The sequence below is a fragment of the Oncorhynchus keta genome, chromosome 14 (genome assembly GCF_023373465.1).
Source record: "Oncorhynchus keta strain PuntledgeMale-10-30-2019 chromosome 14, Oket_V2, whole genome shotgun sequence".
NCBI classification, from domain to species: domain Eukaryota; kingdom Metazoa; phylum Chordata; class Actinopteri; order Salmoniformes; family Salmonidae; genus Oncorhynchus; species Oncorhynchus keta.
The window spans coordinates 33,751,214-33,763,386 of record NC_068434.1 but is presented as its reverse complement, the minus strand read 5'-3'; the positions used below and the strand labels follow the sequence as shown (position 1 = coordinate 33,763,386).

At 43.4% G+C, this 12,173-nt stretch overlaps 1 protein-coding gene across 2 annotated transcripts in view; it reads left to right on the top strand.

The window, feature by feature from the left end:
• Positions 1-587: 587 nt before the first annotated feature.
• The window catches only part of LOC118393260 (GAS2-like protein 2B), a 46,631-nt gene continuing 35,045 nt past the window's right edge, over positions 588-12,173 (top strand). Inside the window, exons 1-2 of one of the 2 annotated variants that reach the window (XM_035785776.2) lie at positions 588-4,146; positions 4,866-5,839. In XM_035785776.2, the coding sequence (XP_035641669.1) occupies positions 5,156-5,839 (684 nt within the window). In that variant the 5' untranslated portion in view covers positions 588-4,146; positions 4,866-5,155. Of the gene's footprint in view, positions 4,147-4,176; positions 5,840-12,173 lie in introns of those variants that run through there. The other variant, XM_035785778.2, reaches the window with a different exon arrangement.

Below are 12,173 nucleotides of genomic sequence, written 5' to 3'. Positions count from 1 at the left end.
AGTACAAATAGCTAAATGAGAGAGAAGCAGTGTGATTCACATCAATGTGCTATGTAGATATCAATAAGTGATATCCGTATCGCCGTAGACTACACCACTACTGTCATCCTTACCTCCAAGCCTTAAATCAAATGGCATAATATTTGGATGCCGACAGCAGTTGCACCATTGGAAGACATTACTTGGACTGTAGCCAACAAAAGCCTATTCCTGATCTTTTCCCGCGATCCATCAAACACATTTGGTGTGTCATCATAGTGGTGGTCTCTGATTTGTGGTCAGACTCGCTCAGGTGGAACAAATTTAAACTTTCGCCTTTTTAAAATTTGAATGTCATTGAGAAAACAGAAGTGTCAAAGATTTTTCTCCCCTAACATCTGAATTTAAAAGTAATCCTCGAAGTAATCTAGTTTTTCAAAAGTATCGGTAATCTGATTACAATATTTTTGCTGTTAATGTAACGGATTACAGTTACCGTTTTTGTAATCCTTTACATGTAATCCGTTACTCCCCAACCTTGCTGGTAGAGTAGAGTTCCCCCACAGACGATCCATTATATTGACCCGTGCCCGGTTTTCCTTTAGGGCTGGAATTTAGGCATACGATGTTTTAACGATGCAACTTTCTTAACAACGGCCGAAGACGTTAACACGCGTATCCCAAAACACTACGCAGAGAGGTTCGCAAAGTGAGTCGTTGAGAAGTGTCGATACTGATAGGATCGAAAGAAGCAGCACTGCTCTCGGATCAGCCTTCTCTCTTTCCAATTGTGCCTTTCAAAAAAGTATAATAACATTAGAAGATCAGCACCTAGAGAGTTACACTACATATACAAAAGTATGTGGACACCCCTTCAAATGAGTGGATTCGGCTATTTCAGCCACACCTGTTGCTGACAAGTGTATAAAATCGAGCACACAGCCATGCGATCTCCATAGAAAAACATTGGCAATAGAATGGCCTTACTGAAGAGCTCAGTGACTTTCAATTTGGCACAGTCATTGGATGCCACCTTTCCAACAAGTCAGTTAGTCAAATTTCTGCCCTGCTAGAGTTGCCACAGTCAATTGTAAGTGTTGTTATTGGGAAGTGGAAACGTCTCGGAGCGACAACAGCTCAGCCACGAAGTGGTAGGCCACACAAACTCGCAGAACGGGACCGCCGAGTGCTGAAGCACGTAGCGTGTAAAAATCATCTGTCTTCGGTTGCAACACTCACTACCGAGTTCCAAACAGCCTCTGGAAGCAACGTCAGCACAATAACTGTTCATCGGGATCTTCATGAAATGGCCGAGCAGCCGTAGACAAGCCTAAGATCACCATGCACAATGGCAAGCATCGGCTGAAGTAATGTAAAGCTCACCGCCATTGGACTCTGGAGCAGTGGAAACGCGTTCTCTGGAGTGATGAATCACACTTCACCATATCTGGCAGTCTGATGGACTAATCTGGCTTTGGCGGATGCCAGGAGAACGCTACCTGCCCCAATGCATAGTGCCAACTGTAAAGTTTGGTGGTGGTGGAGGAGGAATATTGGTCCGGAGCTGTTTTTCATGGTTCGGGCCCGGCCCCTTAGTTCCAGAGAAGGGACATCTTAACGCTACAGCATACAATGACATTATAGATTACTCTGTGCTTGCAACTTTGTGGCAACAGTTTGGGGAAGGCCCTTTCTTGTTTCAGCATGGCAATGCCCCTGTGTGCAAACCGAAGTTCATACAGAAATGGTTTGTTGAGGTCGGTGTGGAAGAACTTGACTGGCCTGCACAGAGCCCTGATCTCAACCCCATCGGGATGAATTGGAATGCCGACTATGGCCCGGCTTAATTGCCCAACATCCGTTCCCAACCTCACTAATGCCTTTGTGGCTGAATGGAAGTAAATCCCGTCAGCAATATTCCAACATCTAGTGGAAATCCTTCACAGAAGAGTGGAGACTGTGTTATAGCAGCAAATGAATGCCCAGGATTTTGGAATGAGATGTACTTTTGATCATGTATTGTTTCACCTATGGCTACAAATATTGAGGCGGCTAATGCTTAGCCAATAATAATGCACTAAATCAAGAATAGGCACATCATTGCGCACATGTTAAATATCATAAAATATGCTATATCGAGGCAAACATTTCTGACGACAGGAGACAAATAGCGAAGTAAAACAATTTTATTACCATTAAATTGAGTTCAATATCGTTCAAATATTTAGGTCTATGTAGCGTATACTGTATTCATCTTGTTATTTTAGTGACTGGAACGAGCTGCAAAAAAATACTCAAACTGGACCGTTTTATCTCCATCTCTTCATTATGGACACTTACAGACAGTTGTAGCTGCTTCAAGTGATTTATTGTTGTCTCTTCCTTCTTGCGTTTTGTGCTGTTGTCTGTGCCCAATAATGTTTGTACCAGGTTTTGTGCTGTTTCCATGTTGTGTTGCTGTGTTGTTGTTTTAGGTCTCTCTTTATGTAGTGGTGTCTCTCTTGTCGTGATGTGTGTTTAGTCCTATATTTTATGTTTTAATCCCAGCCCCCGTATGAGGCATTTTGACTTCTGGTAACCCGTCATTGTAAATAAGAATTTGTTCTTATCTGACTTGGCCGTCATTGTAAATAAGATTTTTTTTTAACTGACTTGCCTAGTTAAATAAAAATATATCCTTCGTTTGTTAGGTTAATTAAAAGAATACCCTTCGCTTGTCAGCAAAGAAATGGTCACAGAAAGACACACCGTAATTTTGTGTTTAGTGGAGATATTCTGTGTATAAAGTGACGCGGAAGGGCGAAGAATCATTAACGACGTAGGCTACTTAGCTGTTCTACGAGTGGTCTGGTGCAGTCGTTAAATAACGACCGTTTTGAATAGCAAGTTTAGTAACGATGGTTTTGGGAAATTGCTCGGATATTTAACGACGTTCCTATGAAGGTTCTAACGACGAACGTAACCTTAAAATTCCTTTGGGAAAACGGGTCTACTCTGGTGGCCACTCTTAACAATTAAAATACATTTATTCAAAAATGGAAGGCAGTCGGTAGGAGGCAAGAACAGGTTGGGAGTCATCGCAGCCACAAAGTCAAAATTGGCTATATCGTAAACATTCATGAAAACAAACATTTGCTTTCTGTTTTTAATTTAGGGTTAGGCATAAGGTTAGTAGTAAGGTTAGATTTAAAATCAAATTTTAAGAAGATGAATTGTAGAAATGAGCGGGGTTTATGACTTTGTGGCTGTGGTAACTAGTGACAACTGGCACAACCGATATAGGCCTAAAGTGTTTTTTTCAAAGTTGCCGGGATGTCACGTGTCCTATTTAAGTCAGTAAACTCGTAACAACCTAATCAATCCGAAACATCTATTCGATCAAATAAGCAATCTGTTTTGTGAACCAAATTAGACACTCTCATTGACCTCCATACAAAAACTCCTCGTTCGGTGACCAAAAAAACGCCACCTCCTGGAGAAGACAGATTTTGTGCCCAGTTATCATTCTCGCTTAGCCTCTTCCTCTCTGGTTCCCTAACACTTCGTTCTCCTCACCGATTTTACATTCGGTTTTCAATTATACACAGTACACATAGGAAAAAAATCATACATATAATTGTTTTCGACTAACGGCTACCGTAATCCATATATATCACAGCCCAACATGCAACATTCGTAGCCTACATTGTTGCAAATTGAAGTAGTGTAACTGTTGCTATCTCTCAATGCTGCATCGTTACATTGTACTATTTATTTGATTCCTTTGGAGTGATTTCAATAAGCTATTAGTAATTGGACATCTTTTTCCTATGTTAAAATGGTTATGCTTGAATTTGACCCACTTCGAACATGTGGGCTGCCTGTTGACATGCTAATAACGTTTCCCTGACGTTTTTGTCTGCTTTTTCAATCCCGAGGAAATGGACTCGCCTCCCATTTTTTATTGCCCAGTGTCCTGGGAGGAAAGTAACTTGGCGTTGATGACGACAATGAAAAAATAGCCTACAAGCGATGGTTGATTTAAAACGACTTGTGTCTTACACTTTTGAACTCATTCAAATTGTAGTCTATTACAGCTTTTGTTCGTGGGGCTGGTTTCGATTTGTTTTACTGAATGAGCCTGATCGAAAAACGGTCCGTTCTTGACAAAACATTCCACTTTCAAAGGTAGGTAAGAATTAAATGTGCTAATTATTGCTTTGTGAAAAGTTGTTAGTTATATAGAACATATCGGTCATATTCACACACCCGGTGCGGTCATTACCACGAATTGAAATCCTATCGATGAATGATGGTATTTTCTTGGCGGTGTATGATGTGCATTTTAAAACCCTGGCTGCTTGGCTAATCCAGCCACCTGTTTATCACATTTTAATTTATTCTAGCGCTGTCATGTTTTTTTTTCGGTTCGCGGGTCAACAGTTTGTTCTCTAGCAATTGCTATACGTGTTTAATTACGAATAGATAGTTTTTCACTCTAGTATAAACCCTATATTAAATTATCAGGCGGTAAGTACCGGGTTACGCTTTTTTTCTCCCATGTACAGGCGTTTATCCCTCATAATGGGATATGCCACTGAATCGCTCAACCTGTCTAAACTAGAGCAGTTCAGCATGTTCAGAACAGGAGGCGGTGCAAAATGGGAGCTAGGGAGACTGTTACACGGCAAGTGAACTGTGAAGCCTGCCACTGGTCAGTGCTGAGGGTCATTCTATTGAGGGATACTGCGAAGACGTGATTTGGACCATCCATGCAAACCAGCAACATGATTATCGCGACGCATTGTATATTCACAGACATAGGAGGTCAAGGATACCTGGAGGATTTATGCTTTGGGTGTGTATCCATCTGTAGCTAACCATACCATTTTCTTCCTCACCCGCAGTTGGAACTCCGTGAGAAATAGAGATGCGCTCATTAAAGGAAATGGGAACCACACAGACAACCGGAAAACGCATCCACGCGCCACGGCTGCCTCGCATGATGTCAATATGTTTTAACAATACAAAGTATTCCTTCAAGGACCTCGATTGAGATACCGCATATGCCTGCTTGTCATGGGTGCGTCTACGCGGTTATTTTGCTCTGCTCCATATGGTTTTGGAGCGCTTATGCAATGAGACAACCGGGAATTATTAAGTAGGACTAGCCTGCATTGATACATATCACGACAATATGGCTGATCAGAGTAACATCCAGTCTGCTGCTTCCAAAAGCATCCGGCCATTCAAGTCCAGCGAGGAATACCTGTATGCCATGAAGGAGGACTTGGCCGAGTGGTTTAACACACTGTATGACCTGGATATAACAGCAGACACCTTTATGGAAGGGCTGGAGACTGGCTGTGCCCTCTGTCGGCATGCCAACAATGTGAATCGAGCAGCGCTGGACTTCCAGATGGAGTACCCGAAGGTTGCACAGTCATTGAGGATGCCAACCAAGGATGTGGTTTTTCAGTCGCGCAACGTGGTCCCTGGGTCGTTTTTGGCTCGGGATAACGTGTCCAATTTCATCGGCTGGTGTCGCCAGGAGCTCTGGATCAAGGATGTTCTGATGTTCGAAACCAACGACATAGTGGAGAAATGCAACGAGAAGAACTTTGTGCTGTGCCTGCTGGAGGTGGCGCGGCGCGGGGCCAAGTTCGGCATGCTGGCCCCGATGCTGATCCAGCTGGAGGAGGAGATCGAGGAGGAGATCCGGGACCAGGAGAACCAGGGGGAGCCCAGTCCAAGCCTACTTCCAATAAGCAGGGCTTTCGTTCGCAAGGAGAGTGTGGTTGATGAACCCGAGCCTGCCTCTTATGCACATTGGCAACAGAAACAGAGGGTGCTGTGTGACATGAGAAACTTAGATGAGTTGGTAAGTAACATCACAGGTGTATTGATTTTCTGATATACCTAAAATGTAGTTTGGGAAAGGACTGCACACAATCCCCTCATAACATTACATTTCCATAAGTGTGCAGTAGGCCTAGGATGCAGCAAGTTTTCATCTTCAATACATTCACCCATATTGACCAAAAACAAGTTATGAGAGAAATCAAATGTCCTAAAACAAGACCTCCCCTGCCCTTGTGCAAGATAAACAATTTATGTTGTGTTCCATGGTGCCAAAGCAACCGATGGAGTAGTTGAAAGTAGGCCTAACCTACAGAAATGCTCGCCCAGAGTTAAAAACATTACTGTGCCAGTAGTGAAGGGCCCTCTTTGAAAAACACATCTCCCTGACATGTTGATGTCACTACACCCTGTTCTCCTGTGTGTGTTCAAGGTGGACGCTGCCTTACTGATCTGTGTCGGCGTGTTTGCCTCCCAATTCCACAAATTATCTCACTCACAGGCTCTAAAATGTTAGGTGGGTATCTCGTGACATTTCTCAAGGACTCCTCCAGGGTGAAATGTCAGTTCAGCCCCTGCCTCTACAAAGTGGTTGGCAGCCAGGGGAGCTACTGCTCCTTGTTATTTGTTCATGTGGAACAGTGCAGCTGTTTGATAAGTATTATCATAGATGGATACATGCTGACGTTACACGTTTATACACAATCTATTATCCATTTAGAACTTGATGCTTCCAATTGCATTCAGGTGGGGTGTAGTGTTTTCCCCTGGGCTGCAAAGCAGTGTTCTACCTCTCAACGTCCAGTCCCACTGGCTGGTCCACATTGCGGCCTGGCTGCCAGACAGACGTGTGTGTGTGTGAGCACGAGAGAGACATCGTTAGAGACAGACAGACTAACAGGCAGACAGGGGTTAGCTGGTGGAACATGTGCTTGGGTTATGAGGGGGAGAGGAGTTAATATTTTGGTGCGGATGAGCCGAGTGAGGACAATGGCATCCTTTCACACCACAGATGAGAGAGAGAGCAGGGGAGAGACAGTCAGCAGACATACTCATGCCCACTTGGCACTCTATAGTACTCAGATGGCCGAGCACTAATTGCTGGATCACAACCATGAACACTGGCTTCTGAGGGCATACAGAGGTACTATGTACCCAACCTCTGACCTAGTACCAGTACCCACATACACTTACTGCCATAACCGGTTTTATACGCTATTATTACTATTTCAGACCTCTTTAAACAAGGCTAACTGCTGATGTTCCTATGAGAATGTGCGAGGGCAAGGGGGGTGAGACCTGGTGTCTTACCTTATCATTATGGTGTACAGTGTACACACCCATCCGCCCACACCACTAAGAGCTAGTCAGGGACATGCACTTGCTGTGTCCCATTTTCTAAGGGGCAGTATGACTCACCGTGCACGCTGAGTGAACTACATACATTTCTGCTACCCCGAAAGCCTCTTTCTGTCGATCTGAATAAAGTGCCTGGGTGCTGGAGGAAAACTGCCTGCATCAGCAACATGAGGCAGTTCTCTCAGTAAGAAATCAGGAGGGCACGGAAAGGGGGAGGAACACAGCACAGCAGCAGTATTAGCCACAGTCCTGCATGGTATTAAAGAGTATAGCATTACAGTACTGCACTGTGTTCCTGTAAATGTGCTACGGCATACTGTTCAAATTATTGCAGCTCGTTGAAATACATTTTGGTCGATAGATCTCCTCATACAGTATTTAATATCTCTTTTGGATCATAATGATACTGAGGCAGGCCAGTCAATGTCGTCCCATATCCAGACTATATAGGCGAGGAAATGAACAGAAATCCAACTTTTGTATGACTGGAGGGCTTTAGATTCAATAACGATCAACAAAGCCAGCCACTGAATCACCACTATGCCGCAAAGCATCATGGGTCATCCATAACCGTAGTCGCAAGTATTCTCTGCATTGCACTCGCCCTGGCATTCCGCTCTTTTTTTCTCTCAATATAGTAGCTTCCCAGGGGATTAGTCTCTGTGGAATTACTGGAAACCTCATTGTCTCTAGTGATGAGAGATAGAGGGAGAGTAATAAAGTTGAAGGGCTTAGTGATATTTTCATTGGTCCACAGCTGTGACACCAGCAGTGTACAGAGCAGTGTACAGAGCAGTCATGCCTTGTGGCGTGTCAGGGTTCTCTCTCTCTCTCTCTCTCTCTCTCTCTCTCTCTCTCTCTCTCTCTCTCTCTCTCTCTCTCTCTCTCTCTCTCTCTCTCTCTCTCTCTCTCTCTCTCTCTCTCTCTCTCTCTCTCTCTCTCTCTCTCTCTCTCTCTCTCTCTCTCTCTCTCTCTCTCTCTCTCTCTCTCTCTCTCTCTCTCTCTCTCTCTCTCTGCAAATCCATCAAAACTCTCCTTGAACCCTCCTTTACACTCTAACTTCATTGACAAATTGTTTGTCTTGACGACAGTGGTTCAAAGGGTTATCATAGGTGCATTTATCAATCACTGATACTCCACTTCTATTAATTAACGACCAGAGTCCTGGCACCCAGCACATTAAATATTGAAGGCTGTTTAGAGGAGGTGTTTAGGAAGACAGCTGAGGACAGAAGTTCCCTGGTGATCAGCTTTGGTCTGTGGGTTAACTGACATAAACAATTTAAGTTCCGGCAGGAGTCTGGCTCAGGGATAGTTTCCTGATCACTCTTAGGATGCCATTCGGTTACATGACAGCATGTAATGTCATTTATTGTAATGGATCACTCATGACTAGACGTCGACCGATTATGATTTTCAACGCCGATGCCGATTATTGGAGGACCATAAAAAGCCGGTATCGATTAATTGGTCGATTAAAAAAATAATAATGTATTTGTAATAATGACAATTACAACAATACTGAATGAACACTTATTTTAACTTAATATAATACATCAATAAAATCAATTTAGCTTCAAATAAATAATGAAACGTGTTCAATTTGGTTTAAATAATGCAAAAGCAAAGTGTTGGAGAAGAAAGTAAAAGTGCAATATGTGCCATGTAAGAAAGCTAACGTTTAAGTTCCTTGCTCTGAACATGAGAACATATGAAAGCTGGTGGTTCCTTTTAACAGGAGTCTTCAATATTCCCAGGTAATAAGTTTTAGGTTGTAGTTATTATAATAATAATAATAATATATGTTATAGAACTATTTCTCTCTATACCATTTGTATTTCATTAACCCTTGACTATTGGATGTTCTTATAGGCACTTTAGTATTGCCAGTGTAAAAGTATAGCTTCCGTCCCTCTCCTCGCCCCTACCTGGGCTCGAACCAGGAACACATCATCAACAGCCACCCTCGAAGCAGCGTTACCCATACAGAGCAAGGGGAACAACCACTCCAAGTCTCAGAGCGAGTGACGTTTGAAACGCTATTAGCGCGCACCCTGCTAACTAGCTAGCCATTTTACATTGGTTACACCAGCCTAATCTCGGGAGTTGATAGGCTTGAAGTCATAAACAGCTGCTGGCAAACGCTCTAAAGTGCTGTTTGAATGAATGCATACGAGCCTGCTGCTGCCTACCATCGCTCAGTCAGACTGCTCTATCAAATCATAGACTTAGTTATAACATGATAACATACAGAAATACGAGCCTTAGATCATTAATATGGCCGAATCCGGAAACTCATCTCGAAAACAAAACGTTGTTCTTTCAGTGAAATACGGAACCGTTCCATATTTTATCTAACGGGTGGCATCCATAAGTCTAAATATTCCTGTTACATTGCACAACCTTCAATGTTATGTCATAATGACATAAAATTCTGGCAAATTAGTCGGCCCAAATTGTTGCATATACCCTGACTCTGCGTGCAATGAACGCAAGAGAAGTGACACAATTTCACCTGGTTAATATTGCCTGCTAACCTGGATTTCTTTTAGCTAAATATGCAGGTTTAAAAATATATACTTCTGTGTATTGATTTTAAGAAAGGCATTGATGTTTATGGTTAGGTATTGGAGCAACGATACGCACCACATTGATTATATGCATCGCAGGACACACTAGATAAACTAGTAATATCATCAACCATGTGTAGTTAACTAGTGATGATTGATTGATTGTTTTGAATAAGATAAGTTTAATGCTAGCTAGCAACTTACCTTGGCTTACTGCATTCGTGTAACAGGCATGCTCCTCGTGGAGTGCAATGTAATCAGGTGGTTAGAGCGTTGGACTAGTTAACTGTAAGGTTGCAAGATTGAATCCTCCGAGCTGACAAGGTAAAAATCTGTCGTTCTGCCCCTGAATGAGGAAGTTAACCCACCGTTCCTAGGCCGTCATTGAAAATAAGAATGTGTTCTTAACTGACTTGCCTAGTTAAATAAAGATTAAATAAAAGGTGTAAAAAAAAAAATCGGCCAAATCGGTGTCCAAAAATACTGATTTCCGATTGTTATGAAAACTTGAAATCGGCCCCAATTAATCGGCCATTCCGATTAATCAGTCGACCTCTACTCATGACTGCATGGCCAGGCACGACTCCAACACCATCATTAAGTTTGCCCATGACACAACAGTGGTAGGCCTGATCACCGACAACGATGAGACAGCCTATAGGGAGGAGGTCAGAGACTTGACCGTGTGGTGCAAGGACAACAACCTCTCCCTCAACGTGATCAAGACAAAGAAGATGATTGTGGACTACAGGAAAAGGAGGGCCATTCTCATCGATGGGGCTGTAGTGGAGCAGGTTGAGAGTTTCAAGTTCCTTGGTGTCCACATCACCAACAAACTAACATGGTCCAAGCACACCAAGACAGTTGTGAAGAGGGCACCACAAAACCTATTCCACCTCAGGAGACTGAAAAGATTTGGCATGCGTCCTCAGATCCTCAAAAGGTTCTACAGCTGTACCATCGAGAGCATCTTGAGTGGTTGCATCACTGCCTGGTATGGCAACTGCTCGGCCTCCGACTGCAAGGCACAGCAGAGGGTAGTGCGTACGGCCCAGTACATCACCGGGGCCAAGCTTCCTTCCATCCAGGACCTCTATACCAGGCGGTGTCAGAGGAAGGCCCTAAAAAATGTCAAAGACTCCAGCCACCCTTGTCATAGACTGTTCTCCCGGCTACCGTACTGCAAGCGGTACCGGAGTGCCAAGTCTAGGTCCAAGAGACAGCTTCTACCCCAAGCCATAAGACTCCTAAACATCTAATAAAATGGCTACTCAGACTATTTGCATTGCCCCTCCCTCCCTTCTTCTATGCTGCTGCTACTCTCTGTTATTATCTATGCATAGTCACTTAAATAACTCTACCTACATGTACATAATACCTCGACAACTGTTGCCTCCGCACATTGATTCTGTACCTGTACCCCCTGTATAGCCCTGCTATTATTATTTACTGCTGCTCTTTACTTATTTGTTATTTTTATCCCTTGTGTTATTACTCTATACTACACTTAGTCATTAGGTATGGGCTTATGTATAGGTGAGAAATATGATTCAGGGTCCCATTTTAAAATAGGCCAATGTAGTTTTTAGACAGTGAGCAGTCAACCTCTTCCTGCCCTGACTGCAGGTCGGCTAGCGTCTCCAGGATGTGTGATGAAACCCCAGATAGGTGTCATATCGCAGGGAAAAGCTGAAGTGTATCTGTTGTCTGAGGGCGACTCAGTTCCTCTGTTTGTTTTCCTGGTTACCACAAAGCCCTAATATAAATACCCCAGGTTGATTCCAACTGCCCTGTCACTCAGCTCTTACTCATACACACACACACACACACACACACACACACACACACACACACACACACACACACACACACACACACACACACACACACACACACACACACAACTTCCCATTGAAGTTTGAGGAACCAGTGTCATGCTATCCTGAAAATTCCCCCACCCACCAATCCTCAGTTCCTACCTCTAGTGGGGCCTACAGCCATTTATAATCTCAACTCCCTGAATGTTCCATTTGACCCTATTCCTGCAGGTGTGCCTTGATACAATGAGTCAGGCAGCTGCTGGCTTGTGCATACAGTCCAAACAACTTTTATCCTTTGACAGTAGAAGATTTTGTCAAGTATGAACCATCCCATATTTACCTACCTCCTCCAGAGATTATGATAATGATACGTCCCAAAACTGTCTAGATCCCTTCAGAATCCAATGGCAATAAGACATGCCAAACTAACTACACAAACACCCTTTTCTGTGTGTTTTCTTGGCCCTGCAGTGTGTTGTTGTCTCAGCTGTGGGTTTGGAGAGCATTCAGGCCTTGAGGTTAGTGGCCTACGTACAACAATGATACAGGCTCATGAACAACAACGAATACATAAAACATACTCGGCCACGAATGCACATGCACAGCT